The 19,292-nt window shown below is 41.8% G+C and overlaps 1 protein-coding gene across 1 annotated transcript in view; it reads left to right on the top strand.

The window, feature by feature from the left end:
• WDR7 (WD repeat domain 7) overlaps positions 1-19,292 on the top strand; it is a 226,909-nt gene that overhangs the window by 54,548 nt on the left and 153,069 nt on the right. Inside the window, exons 18-19 of the mRNA XM_079994680.1 lie at positions 898-1,016; positions 4,205-4,328. Coding sequence (XP_079850806.1) covers positions 898-1,016; positions 4,205-4,328 — 243 coding nt within the window. The remainder of the gene's footprint in view (positions 1-897; positions 1,017-4,204; positions 4,329-19,292) is intronic.

Genomic DNA, 19,292 nt, shown 5'->3' with positions numbered 1-19,292 from the left:
CTAGAGAATGAAGTGTAAAATTACCTTTCTATGAATCAAAGACACTTTCAGCATGTTAGAAGGGCATATTTAGACCCAGTCTTCCATAAGACTAGCAAACAAGCTTAAGCTTTCATGTGATGTCGGATCATGACCCTCATGGGGAGATTAGGGGGAAGAAGGGAAGAAATGCTATCCACCTGATGGCTCTTCACATAGCTAGTTTGTCAATTGCCTTAGCTTTCTTTTTAATCTCAGTAAAGGAGGGTCCTTTACTAGACTCGCAGGCATGGCCAAACTTGACCCGCCAGCTGTTTTGGGACTACAATTCCCATCATCCCTGACCACTGGTCCTGTTAGCTAGGGATGATGGGAGTTGTGCCAAGTGGAGTGCCAAGTTTGGTCATACCTGGGTTAGAGCGATTACAAATGCATAGTTATAGAAGGATAATTATTAGGTGGGCGTAAGCCCCTCTGAACCCAGTAGACTTATTTCTGAGAGGGGCTGTGTAGGATTGCACTGTTAATGCCCCAATGTAACTTTGAACTAGGATGAACTTATTTGCCCGGAAGCTGTGCTTTCTGAAATCCGAAGTTATGAAGTGTAGGGAACAAATGGCAGAGACAACAAAATAAAGCAGTGAATAATTAAAATGTAGATGATAGGAGCTTCAAATAATGCTAGTTGCCTGAATGATCAGGAAGAGGGGTTAGCGTGCGCACGTATCAGTTTCAAGTTAAGCTATTCAGTACAACTGCATTCCTGTTGCTTAAGATGCAGTATATTTTTAAAAGGCGTCATTGTGGGCAAGCAGGTCATGATAACTTCAGATTGACAAACGTAGTTGTGGATGCTAATAAATCCAGTGGCATTTGATGGTGGCTGTTTTTGTAATGCTTTGCCTGTGTCTTCAACAGGATGGAGTCAACTTGCCGCTATGCATTGTGTTATGCTTCCTGACCTGTTGGGCCTGGATAAATTTAGACCACCTCTCCTTGAAATGTTAGCTCGTAGATGGCAAGATCGATGCTTGGAGGTACTGTGTTTTTATTGAAGGTGGCGGGGTGTGTGTGTGTGTGCAAATGAAATGAATCTGTTGGCCAACATGAGGATATTATTTTTATGTCGGATATATTGTTCCAAGAAAAAGCGTACCATAATTCTGGTTTAAAGGTTGGATTTATATATCTAGGTATATGCAATTCAATTTGCAGGTCAGTTTTGTAAAATGGAGAGTTAACATCCCCTCATAACAACAGTATATTGTAGTTAAATGGGAAGCTAGGCCTCAGAGAACACGGTTAATCCAAAGTACATGATGAATCTTGCCGGCCACTGGATGTCATCGTTGTTCCATTACAGCATGTGGGACCACTTATGAATACCAAAATCCTCCATTTCCATAAGCCACAGACCATTTCAACATGTTTCGACGGAGCTGCATGCAGTTTGTTTACTCCTCATGCATCAGCAGTTCAATAACTGCTGCAAATTCATTTTTAATCCTCTTCAGTGCTATACATATTTTTTTAAAAAAGCAGGAGGGAAGAGGATGCTTACAGAGCAAGAACCCTTGTAAGTCACGGTCCAGGAAACTCTTTCCCTCCACTATGTGTAGTTATTTGAAATGAAATGCTGAGAGGTGCCTCTTCCAATTAATATTAGTTTCCCCTCAGCAATGCTGAGGTCCATCATTTGCTTTTTGGTGTGGGTGACGACGGCAGGTAGAAAATACAAAGACGTCTTTGAAATTTGCAATGAATATTCAACTCTGCTCAAATTTTCGGAGCAGTCTTTTGTTCCAGTAAGGAGAAGGGCGTTCAGCTAAGAGGTTTCGCAAGTCAGTTTCTAGAGAGAGCTTGCTGAGTTGTTTGAACGTAACTCCACTCGTCGGCAAATGGGGTTGGCGTCTACTATTTTTGATAAATGACTATCTGGCCTTGACATCACATCTATGCTGTTGTGGCCAAAAGAAAAAAAAAGAAGAGGAAAAAGTTGATTGTGCAGCTTTAAAAGAAATATATGAGGAGCAGAACTGTGACATTTACAGTAGTGTTTTGAGCTGGCTCCTAAGCTTAATTGAAAATCTGCTGCCAGGATTGTGTGGCAGTGGTAGAGTTCATGCACACATGGTAGATGAAACCTTGCTCTGTGCTAAGCTAGTCTTTTATTTCAGTTTCTAGCCTGCCTCATCCCAAAGGCTTAGGGAGGACAAGTTGTGTGTGAACACACACTCTTTAGTGTTGCTGGTGAATGTCTAGCAAAACATGTAAGAATTTCAGCTTTTATTCTCAAGAATATTAAGCTTTAATTCTCTTGTATACAGAGGTAGATTAATAATAATAATAATAATAATAGTAATAATTTATATACTGAACTTCATCCAAAGATCACAGGGTGGTTTACAGTATAGAAACACAATAACACGCACCATAATAACAAACAAAAACAATACCCCCACAGTTTAAAAGGCCATAGGTTGTTTAATTAGCCAAAGGCTGGTAGGAGAGCCTTCCTAGAGACAACATTCTTCAAATGCGGAGCCACTGCAGAAAAGGCCCTGTTTCCTTGTTTCCACCTTCCAAACCTCCTGCAGAGGAGGCGCACAATGAAGTGCCTCAGATTGCAGGGTCCTGAAGAGGAATCCTAAGCAATGCTGTGTTCTTGCAGTGTATTAAGGCAGTATCGTGAATTCTACGAATCAGGTCTATCATTCCACCAGTGCCAGGTTCTCTGTTACTTCTGAGATTTTTTTACACCACAGCTAGGACCCAGCTCATACTGTGGCATAGTGGTGAGGGAGGTATTTTCCATTGGTGGCTTTTCTTGATGAACCAGTAAATGAGGTGTGGGAAACCTGTGGATCTCCAGAAGTTACTGAACTACAGTTCACTCTACCCCTGACTAGTAACCATTTTGGCTGACTGGGACTGATGGTCATTGGAACACAACAACATCTGGAAGGCCACAGGTTAGGCACCACTGTTGTAAAAGAGCAGTTCTGCTAGAATCCCGTGGGTCCCTCTCAGGGTTTTGTGTGGCCAGTGTCTCCATGAGAATAATTTGTTGGCTTTGCCCATATGGCTCTTCCATCCACATGTGCCCTATCAGAGTATGAGGAAGTTGTACAGTATTGTTCCTATGCATGAACGTGACATTGTTGATCACTTAACTGTCTGGAAAAGATAGTCCCTTTATAAATTCTGTTGTACCTAAATGGTTGATGGGAAGCATTTGGGGACCTTGTAGGCGGACTGCGGAAAGAGGTTTTTTATGCTATCTATCATGCCAACTATCTTTGCTTTGGTAAGATGTCATTCACAAGCAGGATCTGCAACCAATTCATTTTGCGTACCAGCATTCTTCTTTTTTTCTTTTTTCACCGGTAGGAGTGTTCCCTCTCCCCCATATCATCTGACTTGGACTTTGAGATTGGCCAGCTTGGGTTAGGGGGAAACTTCTTGACCTGCCACCATCAGCTGTTGCATGGCAGGAGGTGCCATGGGATCAAGTCTTCACTGTGATAGCACCCTGACCGTTGAATTCTTTCCCCTGGGAGATAAAGCACACCAGCTCTTAACAAAATTCCAGTGCTAGGTTAAAACAGCTGTTTCCTGTCCAGTTGATTATTGAAGTCCAGAATACGGAAGGACTTAGAATGTGATAAACCATATCTATGATGGTTTTATAATCGATGAATAATTTTAATAGTTTCGTGGTTGTTTTCTCATACAATAAGTTGTTTTGCAGTGTTTTGAAAATCACTCTGTGATTCCTCGTGTGGGAGAGGGTGCTAGAAAAGGTTCCTTAACGTCTGTGCGGGTGGTGCTGTGGGTTAAACCACAGAGCCTAGGGCTTGCTGATCAGAAGGTCGGCAGTTTGAATCCCTGCGATGGGGTGAGCTCCCGTTGCTCGGTCCCTGCTCCTGCCAACCTAGCAGTTTGAAAGCACCTCAAAGTGCAAGTAGATAAATAGGTACTGCTCGGGCGGGAAGGTAAATGGCGTTTCCGTGCGCTGCTCTGGTTCGCCAGAAGCGGCTTAGTCATGCTGGCCACATGACCCGGAAGCTGTATGCTGGCTCCCTCAGCCAATAAAGCAAGATGAGCGCCGCAACCCTAGAGTCGGCCACGACTGGACCTAATGGTCAGGGGTCCCTTTACCTGTACCTTTACGTGAACATTATGGAGTCCTTTTGCAAACATGTGTCTTCCTTCGGGTTTGTAGGTGCGAGAAGCTGCCCAGGCCTTGCTGTTAGCAGAATTGAGAAGAATTGAGCAGGCAGGGAGGAAGGAGACAATCGACATGTGGGCTCCATATTTGCCACAGTACATGGACAGTGTTATCTCACGTGAGTATTTTCTTTCTAATCCAAATGTGCTTAAAAATGTGGATTTAAGAGAAGACATTTCAAGGAACAATGGAAACCAGTATATTTCAAAGGGGAAGCTAGATTTCAGGTCTTGACATAGATCTCTTTCTCAGATGTCAGCATTGGATATAGGGATGTTGAAAGTCTGGGGCAAAGTAAACAAGTCCTTCAGTGACAACTGTACGAATATGACAAGACATTTGTCCTTGAATTAATTCAATATTTCAAATTTATATTGTTTATATACCATCCTGATCTACCTCGAATTGGGCTGTATTGGTTGCCATATCAGACCGGTTGTATCGCACCAGTCAAATTTCATCCAAATATAATGAAGTCTGTTCTTTGGTGCAGCAGTTTCAACCCAAGCTAGATCATTTAGTTCATTTTATTGGTGAGCAGGAATTTGCTTATTTCTAATATAGCAGACATTTTGATGACAACGAGAAACGTTTTGCCCAACGGAATTGAATTTCCTTTTGTTGAGAGTGTTTTGTGTGTTAAATGCCAATTGATTTTTTTTTGAAAGATACATAATGATCTTGTTAAATCTAAATGGGATATATAATCTAGATTTACATGGAGATACTCTGTGCTGTTTCCAAGAACAAATGTCAGTAAAAAAATAACACTCAGTCTTTTGGCCTTAAGTTTAACCCCAGCATTATTTGTATTAAATAATTACATACAAGGTACATGGACAATACTTTGGTGGTGTTTGAATGTGGCAATAAACTATGGTATTTAGGTTACGAGATAGGAATGATTCTCCTTTTCAGCTGGTCCCCTTCTTTGTCTTCTTCATCTTCTTTTCTGTGGTTTTTCCCCAAAATAGTAAAATATGCCTATTTATGTCCAAGCTAGCCCGTCCTTCAACCAATCACATACATGCGATACAGAATTCTCTCTCTCCCCCCCCCAGAACATTTTTTTCTGTGAGTGACCAAGAGTTTCTACCCACAAACTAATAAAAAGTGTAATTTTGCAATCCTCTACCTCAGTATTTAAAATAACCCAGTTTTCCCAGACCAAGCCCATGTCACTAAACAACAGCCAACTCTCAACCACCAAGGAAGGATGCTTCCTATTACAACTTTAACCCATTAATCTCATACACATAAATTGCATCTAAATCAAACACTGTTCTACTAAACACATTTTTAAAGGTGCTTTCTCCACAGGTGTTGTTGGGTTACAATTCTCATTGGCCCCAGGCAGCATGAATGATGGGAGTTGTAGTCCAGCAACAACTGGAAGGCACCACATTAGCTGCCAATACCTAAGGTGCGCTGCAGGCCCTGTCATGAGCCATGAAAACAGGTGATCAAATACAGCAGTAGGAGAGAGCCCAAGAAACCAAAAAGATAGCATTATATTTCATGAATGAAAAACTCAATAACCCCTGCATAATCTCTATTAGTGGCATCTTTTTTGTATATCAATTTCTATTCCATCCTTCTAGATCCTGTGCATTATGTTTGCTTCTTTAATAGAAAAAAAAGTATCATACAACCCAAAACAAACACAGCCAATATTTGCAAAAGGGCTTTTGCCCATCTTGGAATAATATGCTATGTACTATGCCATCGTACAGCTGCCTCTGGAAGTAAAAAAAAAAAAAAAAAAGCTAAAGGACCCCTGACAGTTAAGTCCAGTCGCAAACGACTCTGGGGTTGCAGCGCTCATCTCACTTTACTTGCTGAGGGAGCCGACGTTTGTCTGCAGATAGTTTTTCCGGGTCATGTGGCCAGCATGACCAAGGCGTTTCTGGTGATACCAGAGCAGCGCACGGAAACGCTGTTTACCTTCCCGCCGGAGCGGTACCTATTTATCTACTTGCACCTTTTGGCATATTTTCAAACTGCTAGGTTGGCAGGAGCTGGGACCCTAGCAACGGGAGCTCACCCCATCGCGGGGATTCGAACCGCTGACCTTCCAATCGGCAAGCCCTAGGCTCAGTGGTTTAGACCGCAGTGCCATCTGCATCCCACCCTCTGGAAGTAGAGGGATATTATTACACCAAACCATAGGTAGCACAAGGTATGATTTGAAAAAACCATTTCAAGCAAACTATTATTTCTGTTTTTTGGCTGATGTTTCATTTTTTTTATATATATATATTTATTAAGTTTTGCATAACTATATTTCACAGACATACAACAGACAAAAGTAAATGAAATAAACATAAAAAGAAAAGAAAAAAAGAAAAGAAAAAGAACATAAAATACGTACAACATAAACAACACAACTTTAACAACACAACATTAATTTTACAACTTAAAACAACACAACATTAATTTTACAACAACATTGATCGACTTCCCTTTATCTCGATTTCGGATAATGTTATCTTAATTATCTTTCTGCTGTATCTATTCCAAAATAAAATTTATAACGTAGTAAGCGTTATCTCATGCCTACTGTGATTTTTTTTTTAAATACATCTATATTTCTGATTAACATTTTGATTTTCCCCTTGTCTCTATTTCCATATATATTCTAAATTTATCCCATTCATTACTAAATTTTGTACTTTTTTGATTTCTTATTTTCTGTGTCAATTTTGCCAATTCTAAGTAATCCATTAATTTAAATTGCCACTCCTTTAATGTTGGGGTTTTTGCTGTTTTCCAATACTGTGCTATGAGGGTTCTAGCGGCCGCTGTTGCGTATTGAAGAAGGGTTCTATCTTCTTCTTTAATATCTTTGCCAATTATCCCCAGCAGGAAGGTTTCAGGTTTTTTAACAAACGTATATTTGAGAATTTTTTTTAATTCATTATAGATAGATTCCCAGAATTCTGTTTTTTGGCTGATGTTTCAAATGACAGGGGGCAGTTTGCTGAGTTAAGCTTCCTTAAACATGATTTGTTGATGGCTCCCTGATTTGTCATTGGTCCCTCGGTTCTGTCAGGATCTGGCATGGTTTGGCAGCCCGAGGTGGAAGAGGAGGAGGAAGGAGAAAAAGCAGAGCAGGGGCTTGAAGATTGGCACCCAGGTGTGGAAGTCCTCTCCCTGTGACTCTGGAGGAGATCTGCCAGCTCTCTCCATTGCTCCTCCAGCAAGGTGGGGTGGGGACGGGGACTTCAGCCAGCCAGTGGGAGGGACTGAGCAGGAGTAGGGGGCGGAGTCAGGGCAGGGCACAGTCCTGTTGTCAAGATGCAGGTGCCATGTCTGTAGATAGAATTAGACACCTCTGCCCAGGTGGAGAGCATGTTTGAACATGCAGCCCTCCTGGAAGGTGAAGAGTGTCTTGCGAGTGATCTCACCCTGCCTTGTCCTTAAAAGCTTGGGCAGCAAGGTACGGTAACTGTTGGGACATCTTCATTGCTCCTCTTCAGTCCTACATCTCTTGTCCTTCTTGTGTACCTTGGAGTCATTACTTCTCGGCCCACTACTTGATGCTGAGCTGCACCATTATTAGCCCAAATCCAGTTCTCTTCCTTATGCTCAAGGAAGAGCCGCTTGTCATTGTGTTTTAGGACAGGGACGTGACAGTCATGACATCTCTGTTGAGCCTAAAAGTTTCTCACTGTCAGTGTTTACAACTTTTTCCAGATGTAAATGTTTTTTCCTCATTACTTTTTTTTTGAGATAATTTAAGTGCAAGTTAAAAAGGTATAACTGGCTTTGTTTAATTCAGGCATGGCCAAACTTGGCCCTCCAGCTGTTTTGGGACTACAACTCCCATCACCCCTAGCTAACAGGACCAGTGGTCAGGGATGATGGGAATTGTAGTCCCAAAATAGCTGGAGGGCCAAGTTTGGTCATGCCTGGTTTAATTGGTTTGCAATTAAAATTCAGTAGGATATTTGCCAAATCTGTGTTATTCAAGGTTGAATTCTAGAATATGGTGTTTTGAGAAAATAAAATAAAGAAATAAAGAAATAAACCCAAGCCATTGCATGGCAAGGCTTGCCTCATAAGAAAGTTCATTAATTATTTTTTTTTTTTGGGGGGGAGTTCATGTTTTTGTTGACTGTTCTTTTTTCCTGTTGCACTTACAAATAAAAAATAGGTGGATAGCACCTTATTGCTAGCAGTATTAGTGAGGGCTGTTGTAGAAAATGCCCTAATATTAGTTGTACTGAAGAGTATGGTATTGATTTGTGCCATTAGTCTCTTTCTGATTTGCTGAAGAACTGAGTTTTTTTTTAATGCTAATGGAAATAAAGAGCTTTACAAAACACAGTGCAAGAATACGGGAACACATTTCTGCAATAAAGCAAGTGTCTAGGAAGCTTTTAAAATATATATCTGTCCAAGTTTGGTTTGCTGCAGACTATGCCCATGTATATAGCATGTGTTAGGCATTGATTTATGGTACACTATTTATTTTAAGAATTTATAAACTGCACCACCATCCAAAGGTGGATTTCGGGGCAGTCTGCATCAAAACTTAAAATCCACAATGCAATGTAAATCATAGACAAACAGAATTGCAAAATTGAACAGAACGAAACTAGTCAACCAACTAAAAACTGGATATGCACACATTTATCATGTCAGCTCACAAATTCTTTTTAAAGATTTTAAAGATTTAAAAGATTTAAAGATTTAAAAGATTTAAAATAAAAAACAGGTTAAAACAATTATAATAAAATAAGCATTGATTAAATATAACATGGTATTAAAACAAGTCCAAATTAAAATCAAGACAAGGTCATATTGCCAGAACAGATTATGAGAACAGCATAGCTCAGAGCAAACTTACAAAGCTACAGCAAGATTTAAAAGACCCTGGGGAAGTAAATGGGGCTTCACCTGATGTGCAGGAAGCCATCAGAGTAGCTGCCGGGTGGGCCTTCCTAGGACAAAGTATTCCATAACTTGGATATCACTGATGGAAGGACACTCTTCACTCATGGCTCAAAAACAACTTCCTCATCTTTTTCTTCTTGCAAAGAAAGCTCAGCAACTTTTTTTTTGGGGGGGGGGGGGAGCAGGAAACTCAACAACTTTTGTGCCTGGCTTTTCACTTTTTGAACTATGGCAACCCTAGGGGCCAACAAGGACTTGACTCCAACAAGGATGGAAGGGTCCAGGTCTGTGCTTGTTGGAAGATGCCATCTTCCAGGTACCGCAGTCTCTGGCTGTGTAGAGCTTTAAAGATCAGAGGCAGCACTTCGGATTGAGCCTGGAAACAACCTGGAAAGGTGGCCAAGTATTGTAACATGTGACCTCAGGCGGCAATTACGCAACCGTATTCTAACTTTTCAGACCATCTTCAAAGATAGTATACCCTGTAAAAGGCACTGCCAAACAAAAGGTTACCAGGACATTCTCTTCCTGTGCATGTAGAGTCACAGCCGATGCACCTGCCTAAGCAGGTAAAATGGTGCTACCAACCACTTACTCCTCTGATGTTACGGATGGATCAGTTGTTGTTGTTTAGTCATTTAGTCGTGTCCGACTCTTCGTGGCCCCATGGACCAGAGCACGCCAGGCACTCCTGTCTTCCACTGCTTCCCGCAGTTTCATCAAACTCATGCTGGTAGCTTCGCAAACACTGTCCAACCATCTCGTCCTCTGTCATCCCTTTCTCCTTGTACCCTCCATCTTTCCCAGCATCAGGGTCTTTTCAGGGAGTCTTCTCTTCTCACGAGGTGGCCAAAGTATTGGAGCCTCAGCTTCAGGATCTGTCCTTCCAGTGATTTTTTTAAGAATGGAGAGGTTTGATTTGGATAGGTTAGATGGATCAGTTAGCACCTCCCAAATTACTTACCTGGTCCTTATGAATATAGACTCCCTTGCACATGTGCTATAATGAATCCTGCAGTTCCTATGTCCACCATTTGTCCTTCTTTTAAGAAGCAGTTTTATATATACAAACAAATATGCTAAGTGGACCTGTTGCCTCCCTGTGACCAAGTGCTCTGGCTTTTGAAAGTGGACAAATGCTTTATGCAGCTGTAAGAATTCAATGGGTTAAACGGTAAATTATTATTATTATTATTAAAGTAGGAAATGAAAGAAAATTTGGTGGGTGATTATCAAGATGACTGATTCTAGGGTAACGTAATGTTTTCTCGCTTCTGATTTCAACTGATTAATAATAAGATACTTTTTAAAAGCCAGGTTATGCAGTTTGGGCAACTTTGCACAAGTTTGCTTAATTTGTGTATATGTGTGTCAGAATTTGACGGTGTTATAAGGCTGTGATGCAGAGTTCCCTCTGTGCATACCCTGTGCATACCGAGGAGCCTTGTAGGGCAGCATCGAACGAGATGGAAAAGGTCCTGCTGAAAGGGAATAGTTTCTCCTCTTCTGCACTCCCTTGGGTCTGGTGGAGAAGCAATTTGGGTGCAAGTGCTTTTCACGTACTTTTGCACAGGTTTTCCTGGATCCTGATCTCGCCCTTTTTTGTATTCTTGCCTTTGCCAACGACTCTTTTGCCTTATTTGGTATGCAGGATGGATGCCGCTAGAGGAATAATTTAAGGTTTTGCACAGAATCATTCCCAGATTAGTAGGGTTCTTCTCTTGGTCTGTTGCTGATTAAAGCAGGTGAAGAAGGGAAGGAATGATGACCTGGTGCAATGGTAGTTGATTGCCGCTCTGACTTTCATTACTGTGTCCTGTTTTTGTAAGGGGAGTCCCCCCCCCCCCCACTGGAACAAGTTAAGCCATGTTTTCTGATGGAGGAAGTTTCTTCTTCCTTGCTTTCTGGGTCTAGATCCTGAATTGGAGAAGTTTCGGATGCAGCTCTGGAGGGTCAGAGTTCAAAGCAAGAGCAGCTGTCATTTCGTTTTTTTTCCATTCCATTGTCAAAACTTAGTATCATTACTAAACTACAAGTCCCTTAACTATTAGAGATAATGGTGCTGGCTATAAATCTAGGCACTCGGGATGAATTACCTATTATTCATGATACACTGTATATTTTGTACTTTGTAAAGCTCTTGGAAGCTCAGGTTGACGTCGAGTGGTATATAAATAAATACATAATGATACTGTTGATTACACACCTGGTAGTAATTATCATTACTCAATAACTGCAGTGTTAGGGCTGCAATCCTAATCTAGTTGTACGCAGTGCAATTTATTTCCAAGCGAATATGCATAGAGTTGCATTACAGATGACGGGCTGCATCTGAAACACTTGTGTTGGATTAGGCTGTAAAGCTCAACCCTTAAGGAGTCTGTGCATATCCCACTGATCTAGCACCTTAGCGATTTTATATATTTCAGACTACAATCCTGTACCCAATTTACCTGAGAATAACGGAAACCGAGGCTTACTTCTGAGTAGACTCTTATAGGCTTGCACTGTTAACTGAAAGCATTCAATATACTACTAGAAATCAGAGCTAATATGTGCATTTGTTTCTCCAGCAAATCTACTGATGCACACAAATCTTAAATATTGGATGAGCTGTTAAGGATTTTCATAAAGGAATGTAAAATCCAGCTATGTTCTTTGTACGCCTGCCTGCCTTTCCCTGCAATTTTTCACCTGCCAAATACCTTACTCATTTAACATTTATTGTAGCAATTCTGTGGTCTAGTAAGCTCTCTTACTCACATTTTTCATAGTTTATGTTTACAACTTAATTCTCTAAAAGCCCTGGCTGTATGAAGTGATTGCTTCTTCAATTAGTTCAACACTTGTACCTTTTAAAATCCATTTGTTGGCTATGAATATATAAAACAAACACTGAGATTTAATCAGTGTAATGTACTGATGTAACTATATTTTGCTTTTAGAAGCATTACATTTTCATATACAGTAATCACTGTGTTTCTTCTGCAGTTTAAGAGCAGTTTGTCATCTTTTAGCTCCTTTACAAATCCATATGTCTTAAGACTGCAAAGAACATGTGGCAGTTCATGGGTTCTCTTCCAACAAACCATCATAATTGGCATCGCTGGCATAAATATATGCATGCATTGACAGAGCAGTGAGATCCAGATTTAGTTTTTTTCCATCTATGAGTGTTGGAAGTCAACTTTGATATGTCCATATCAAGACAATATAGGATTTGGAGGAGGCGCATACATACACACAGAAGAACCACTGGTGGAAGGCAACATGAAATAACACGAACACATTTTGATGCTACAGAAAATTAAAATACAGAGGAAAATGAGCATTTAAAATTGGTACAAAACTTAGTATTGATTTGGAGATTTCTAGAAATGCTGAGAAACAGAAAAAGTCCAGGTCTCTTTTCAGACTGTAGTGTCCCCACAGCTTGAAGAAGATGACTACATAGAGCAGTGGTTCTCAAAGGGTGTGGTACACCGCTCTGGTGTGGCAAGAGAAGATGACAAGTGTTGCAGGAAGATTCAAGGACAATTGAAGAAACATTTAAACATTTCAGTGTAGTATAATAATATAGTATAGTATCAAAATGACTGTTTATGGTTATGAATGTTCTTCAGCTTAGAAGCTCGCAATACACATGACTAGGGGGGAAGAGCAATACAGTTGTACCTCAGGTTACATACGCTTCAGGTTACATACGCTTCAGGTTACAGACTCCGCTAACCTAGAAATAGTGCTTCAGGTTAAGAACTTTGCTTCAGGATAAGAACAGAAATCGTGCTCTGGTGGCGCAGCAGCAGCAGGAGGCCCCATTAGCTAAAGTGGTGCTTCAGGTTAAGAACAGTTTCATGTTAAGAACGGACCTCTGAAATGAATTAAGTACGTAATCCGAGGTATCACTGTATACTATTGTAGCTGGAAGGGGGCAGTTTCAGTCTCTGATATCCCTTCAGGTTCTTCTCCTGGTACAAAACAAGCAGCATAGGCAGTGTTAAACCAGGGTTACAGCCGCCAAAACGGAATGCCGAGTTGCAGTGTTGGGGCCAGACCACTCGAAAGCTGTATTTTTAAATACGACCTTTTTGGTTCCTGACATTCATTCTGATTGTGCAGATGAATATAAACAGAGAGAATTCTGCAGGATGTGTTGCTGGTGTGTGAAAACAGCCAAGATCCATGGATCCCAAGGCATGCACCTCCAGATGGGCGAGAAACCACTGGTCTCAAGTGGCCGAGAGCCAGGTGCAAAATGTGCCTGTTACCTAGTGAATTTCAAATGCTGAGCAAAACTTCCCTTGGAAGTTTTGAGGGGTAGACGGCAGCCTTTAATGAAGGAAATTGCAGATACCAGAAAATTTTCTGATACCAGAAAAGAGGGTTGAGGCTCTTCAGCATGAAATACCTTGTGTCCTCTTCAACTTCTAGAGGGTTAAATTCATACTGTTTTCCCTTTCTCCCATTAATGATGTTGGTGAAGACTTATTTGCAAGTCAGTGGTTGTATCAGTATGGCAAGGATGATCAAGACTGATCAAAACAAAATAAAAAAATTCCTTCCAGTAGCACCTTAAAGACCAACTAAGTTAGTTCTTGGTATGAGCTTTCGTGTGCATGCACACTCCTTCAGATACACTGAAACAGAAGTCACCAGACCCTTCTATATAGTGAGAAGGTGGGGAGGGGTATTACTCAGAAGGGTGGTGGGATTGGGTGATTGGCAGATAGCTGTGATGAGCCTGTTGACGACTCTTAACGACTGCAATAGGTCTTACAGGAAAAAGCAAGGGGTGAGAAGGTGAAAAATGGCTTTGTCATGTATAATGAGATAAGAATCCAATGTCTTTGTTCAGACCAGGTCTCTCCATGGTTTTAAGTTTGGTAATAAGTTGCAATTCAGCAGCTTCTCTTTCCAGTCTATTTCTGAAATTCCTTTGTAATAGAACAGCTACTTTGAGATCTTGTATAGAATGTCCTGGGAGATTGAAGTGTTCTCCTACTGGTTTCTCTGTCTTGTGATTCAAGACTGATCAAATATGGATGATCAAATATGGGGCATTCCCCATATTTGTGCTGAGTGGGGATTTGAATCCTGCCCCCTCCCATCCTAGTCCAATGCCCTGACCTAGAGTTGCCATATTTCAGAAACCCAGGACAAAGCGCTGCCTTTCAGAATTCCCCCCTAGATGTCAATTCCGCCCTTGAAATCCTGGTGATGTCTGGGGAAATCCAGACATATGGCAGCCCTATCTAACCACTACGCCACACAGGCTTTTTGTTTATGTGGTGCCGACATCACCTTTACCTGCTCCATCTTCCCTCGTAGCACAATTGCTACGTTTTGGGCAGATTTTCCCCAGCTCTTTAGAGGAGAAATGGGTGGGTATCTGGACACCCCGTCAAACCACAGAAATATATTGCTTTTGAATCAGATGAGTGGATCCGCATAGAAGGAATTGTAATCACATTAATAATTGGATCCCGGCCCCTAACTAAGCACATTAGTCTATTGAGAAGTTACAGTCATCCCCTTTAGGAGAAATTCGGATTGTATATAATTTTATACTTTCCTTTTAACTTCTCGTATAGCCTGCTGTGATGTCATAGTGAGAGGATTATGACTTTAGGTGAAAGATGAACAGCAGGGCCAGATGAGCTCTCATAGAAATGCACTCCCAATCCTTCCCTACCGTTTTGGTAATAAGCAGAACATACAGGAAAAACCGAGTGGGATGGTTTGGGACTTGAACATGTTTTTCTTTGCTTCTCCTTTGTTTTTATTTTAAAGGTTTAATTCTTTAAAAGGTTCTTTGGGTGGGAGCTAGGGTGATACGCTTTTTGTAGCTGCTTTAGTCCTGATGGTGAGCAGTATCCGTCTCTTCCACCTAAAACACATTTTCTCTCTCTTCCAAAACAGCTGTACAACTCTTGCATCCTGCTTATCATGGGCATAGATTGTGTGCAGTCGCCTCTTGCGCAGTCAACTCCAAAATCATTGAATTATGCCATATATTATTCCATTCTCTTTTTGAATTAAAAGGGCACCTCGGGGGGGGGGAGGGGGAGGGAGAAGAGAGATGGAAAGCCCATGTTGCTGGATAGGTAAAGGTAAAGGTACCCCTGCCCATACGGGCCAGTCTTGACAGACTCTGGGGTTGTGCGCCCATCTCACTTAAGAGGCCAGGGGCCAGCGCTGTCCGGAGACACTTCCGGGTCACGTGGCCAGCGTGACATCACTGCTCTGGCGAGCCAGAGCCGCACACGGAAACGCCGTTTACCTTCCCGCTGGTAAGCGGTCCCTATTTATCTACTTGCACCCGGAGGTGCTTTCGAACTGCTAGGTTGGCAGGCGCTGGGACCGAGCAGCGGGAGCGCACCCCGCCGCAGGGATTCGAACCGCCGACCTTTCGATCGGCAAGTCCTAGGCGCTGAGGCTTTAACCCACAGCGCCACCTGCGTCCCTATGTTGCTGGATAGAATGAAACAAAAGATTTTTTTTTAATGGAGGCAATAAATACATTTATAAAAGTTGATAATGAATTATTGGCAGGGTTCCACGGCTCAACAAAAACCAAACGTTATAAGTTGTAATTCTGTGTGCAGTTTCCTGGGAGTAAATCTCATTTAATTCAGTGGGGTTTCCTTCTGAGTAGACACGCTTCGGGTTGTGCCCTTTGCAAAGTATCATGTTAAATTCCAATAAGCAGATGATGTGAGATATTATTCGGTGTGCCCAGTTCAAATACGTGGCAATTTTATGATAATTCATCTGTGCATTTAGATTATGCTTTAGTTCAGTTATGATCGGTTTTTCTTTGCAAACGCATGTACGCATTGCTTTCTTTCTAGAAAAATAGGTACCCTCACCATGAAGTTGTTACAGTAAGTGTCACACTTTTAAACAAAAAACAAAACAGGCGCTGGCACTGTGTGCCCTTGAGTACCCCCTTTTTTAAAAAAGTGCTGCTATATTCCAGTAAGGTAAAAAAAGGCAAAGGACCCGTGGACAGTTAAGTCCAGTTAAAAGCAACTATGGGGTTACAGCGCTCATCTTGCTTTCAGGCCGAGGGAGCCGGCATTTTCTGTAGACAGCTTTCCGGATCATGTGGCCAGCAGGACTAAACTGCTCCTGGCGCGACAGAACACTGTAATGGAAACCAGAACGCACGGATATGCCGTTTACCTTCCCGCCGCAGTGGAACCTATTTATCTACTTGCACTGGCGTGCTTTTGAACTGCTAGGTTGGCAGGAGCTGGGACCAAGCAACAGGAGCTCACCCCGTCGTGGGGATTCAAACCGCCGACATTCTGATCATCAAGCCCAAGAGGCTCAGTGGTTTAGACCACAGCGCCACCTGCGTCCCTTATTCCAGTATGTCACCATCAACATAGCACGGTGATATGTCTTTGTGTCCGACAGACAAAAGATCCTTATTCTACTTCTACACATTTGATAGCTGCCTTTCTCTGTCCACAAGGAAAGCAGCATGTTGGGGAGAAAGATGAAAGCTTGCTGGCAAGCTGGATTTCTGGCAGGACTCTGCCTAGTGCAGCAGAGTAAGATTTGGGTACCTCCGTCTTCTTGTGCATAGCCCCAGTGTCCTCTTCTATCCCCCTGGTTCTTATTACTGCTGTTACTTGTGACGGTGTCATCCGTGGCCTTTCGTGCTGGCACCATATTTGTTTTCTGCAAATAGTCCAATTAAGCTGCTGCGTCGGCAGTATCTGTATGGTTCCAGTGGCTTGGAAATGACTGGGAAGGTTACTTGTCAGCCTCGGGGAAGGGGAAATCCTCCCTTGTGAACATTTGGTGATTTGCATCATGAACACTGGCTGATTCAGTTCCTTCTAGATTTTCATCCATAGTATTTCATAGGGCAGTCTTGTTTTCTGGCTGGGATGGTAATTCATGGATTTTGACTCAGGAATTTGGACACTGTCTCTTAAGGCAGATATATATATATATTACTCCTGAAACCCAAAATCAGCATTCACAGCGTTGTCAGGGGGAGGGGCAATAAGTGTATATATCATCATTTTCCCCTGTTATCATTTGTTAGGGGTTTTGTGTTTTGTTTTCTTTCGTTTTTGCAAGAAGAGATATTTTTAAGCATGGATGTTAATCTGTTCATGCCATCTGAATTTCCTTGTACGCACAGTTCTTAAAGTTACTGCACCATTGTATTCTGCCTAATCATTGATGTGGTGAAATGTTGGGGTCCTGTGTGAACCTTAGAAAATGCTATTTTCATTATAGCTACAAGAGGGTCAAATTGGTCTGTATGTAATGTTGGTTCTTCAAATCGAAATGCATTTTGAAAGGACTCCCCCCACCCCGTGTGTGTGTGTATGCGCGCGCGCACACACACACACACACACTATAATTCCAGGTTTCCTTTCCCCCACCCAGCACCACACACACACACACACACACACAGACACATCTTTTTCGGTCAGAGCAACATCTTTTCTTAAAATGTGAAAATGATTGTTTTCTAGAATATAACACTGGATGTACTTGAAATCTTTGAGCACTCGATTTGTCCAGCAGGCAATAGAAATTCTGATATATTTTATATGTCTGATGGTGCTGCAGATAGAAAAAAATGGCTACTGTGTCTTTAATGGAAAGCAAAAGGTTATCTTTCTGTGGCCTTTGTGTATATGTGCTGATGTGGATGTAGGCAGCCAGACAGGCAATGTGTGCAAAGAGACTAGGGAACCGACTGTGGATCGATAGAAATAGTGTGAAGTGAATTAATGTGAGGCAGGCAGTCTGTCTGTCATAAGGATTGCAGGGAATGTGGGGCAGTACTGGTCAGTCACTGCAGAAATCTCTTTCCAATAAATTTGAAACCTTCTGTCTGGAAATAAACTATAGACAAACTTGCACCTCCCATACTGCTAAATTCTTATTTATTTAGATAGTATTTTCACAAAAACTGTGAATACGCTAACGAAACAGATCCCAAAAAAGAAAAATATTTGCAGGATGCTTTATATGAAATGAGCTTTGCACCTTTGAAATGATCCTGTATATCCACATTAGCACTCCAAAAGAAAAAGCAATAAATTCTTTATAACAAGTATGATTCTGTCCTATGTATCAATACCTGCTTCTTTCAAATTAAGGCTGCAATCCTGCGCACAGCTACATGTGCATGAGTCGTATTGACTTTAAGTACACATAACGGTCCTTGGGATTTCAGCCTACAGCTGTGCATTATTATGAAGCCTTACAGCAGGGCGTATTCAGAGCTGTACTTTGAAATTTTCGCAGAGCTTTCAGTTGAATATTGGGTCGTGAATATTCAAAATGGAAAAGGTCACATCCGAAACGTTAGTCCAATACGATCTAATTTTTTGTAATTCAGAAAACTGAATGCAATTCAGATATGTAAGCTCTTAAAAGTGGTTGATACAAAGAAGGGGGGGTCCTGGTAAGGGGGTGGAGGAATTTTTCTGCGCCCTGCATTACAGGTGGCCAGCCCTCTCTTTGGGATCTTAGAGTCAATGGTAAAGGAGTCAATGAACAGTATCCACCTACCTTATTCCTTCACTGCAATGATTTGTGCATGCAAAGCGGAACTCTTGCCATACACCCCTTAAATGAGGGTTTTCTCCCAACCCTCTAGCGCAGATATGGGGAGGGCACAGGGTGATCATGGGAAGAGGCAGAGTGTTCTGTTGTGCAAGCAAAAATACTGATGGAACAAGTTAGCTGAATGCCATCCGCTGTTCCTTGCTAGGTTTTGCGAAAGGCTTTGGCATTCTGCTGAGTTCCTGGATAGCCCCAGCCTCTGGAATCCCGATTGGTGCATGTAAATATCATTAGGTCCCTCTGCTTGGGCTACTGACTTATGTGCCTTTAGTTCTGCATGCTCCCTTCCTGCATTGATCTTGCTATTTACTACGCTTTGCTGTTTCTTACTGTTCCTAATCCCTGCTATTTTAGCTCCTTATTTTCTGAATTCCCCTTTGCTCCTCATCTCATGAACAAAACTCTCTGCTATTGGTTTGTGCTTGACTCGTGGATTCTCTTCTGAACCCACCATTCGGCTAGTTGCTTTGCCCAGATTTCTGATCCAGCATCTGTTAGCCCACGGTATATCGTGCTTCATCTGATTCTGATTTAGTTTACACTTCCCATCTCCACTGAGTCTCTAATCCTGACAGCTGCC

The sequence above is a fragment of the Podarcis cretensis genome (genome assembly GCF_951804945.1).
Source record: "Podarcis cretensis genome assembly, chromosome: 11".
NCBI classification, from domain to species: Eukaryota; Metazoa; Chordata; class Lepidosauria; order Squamata; family Lacertidae; genus Podarcis; species Podarcis cretensis.
This window is presented reverse-complemented; position numbering and strand designations above follow the sequence as displayed.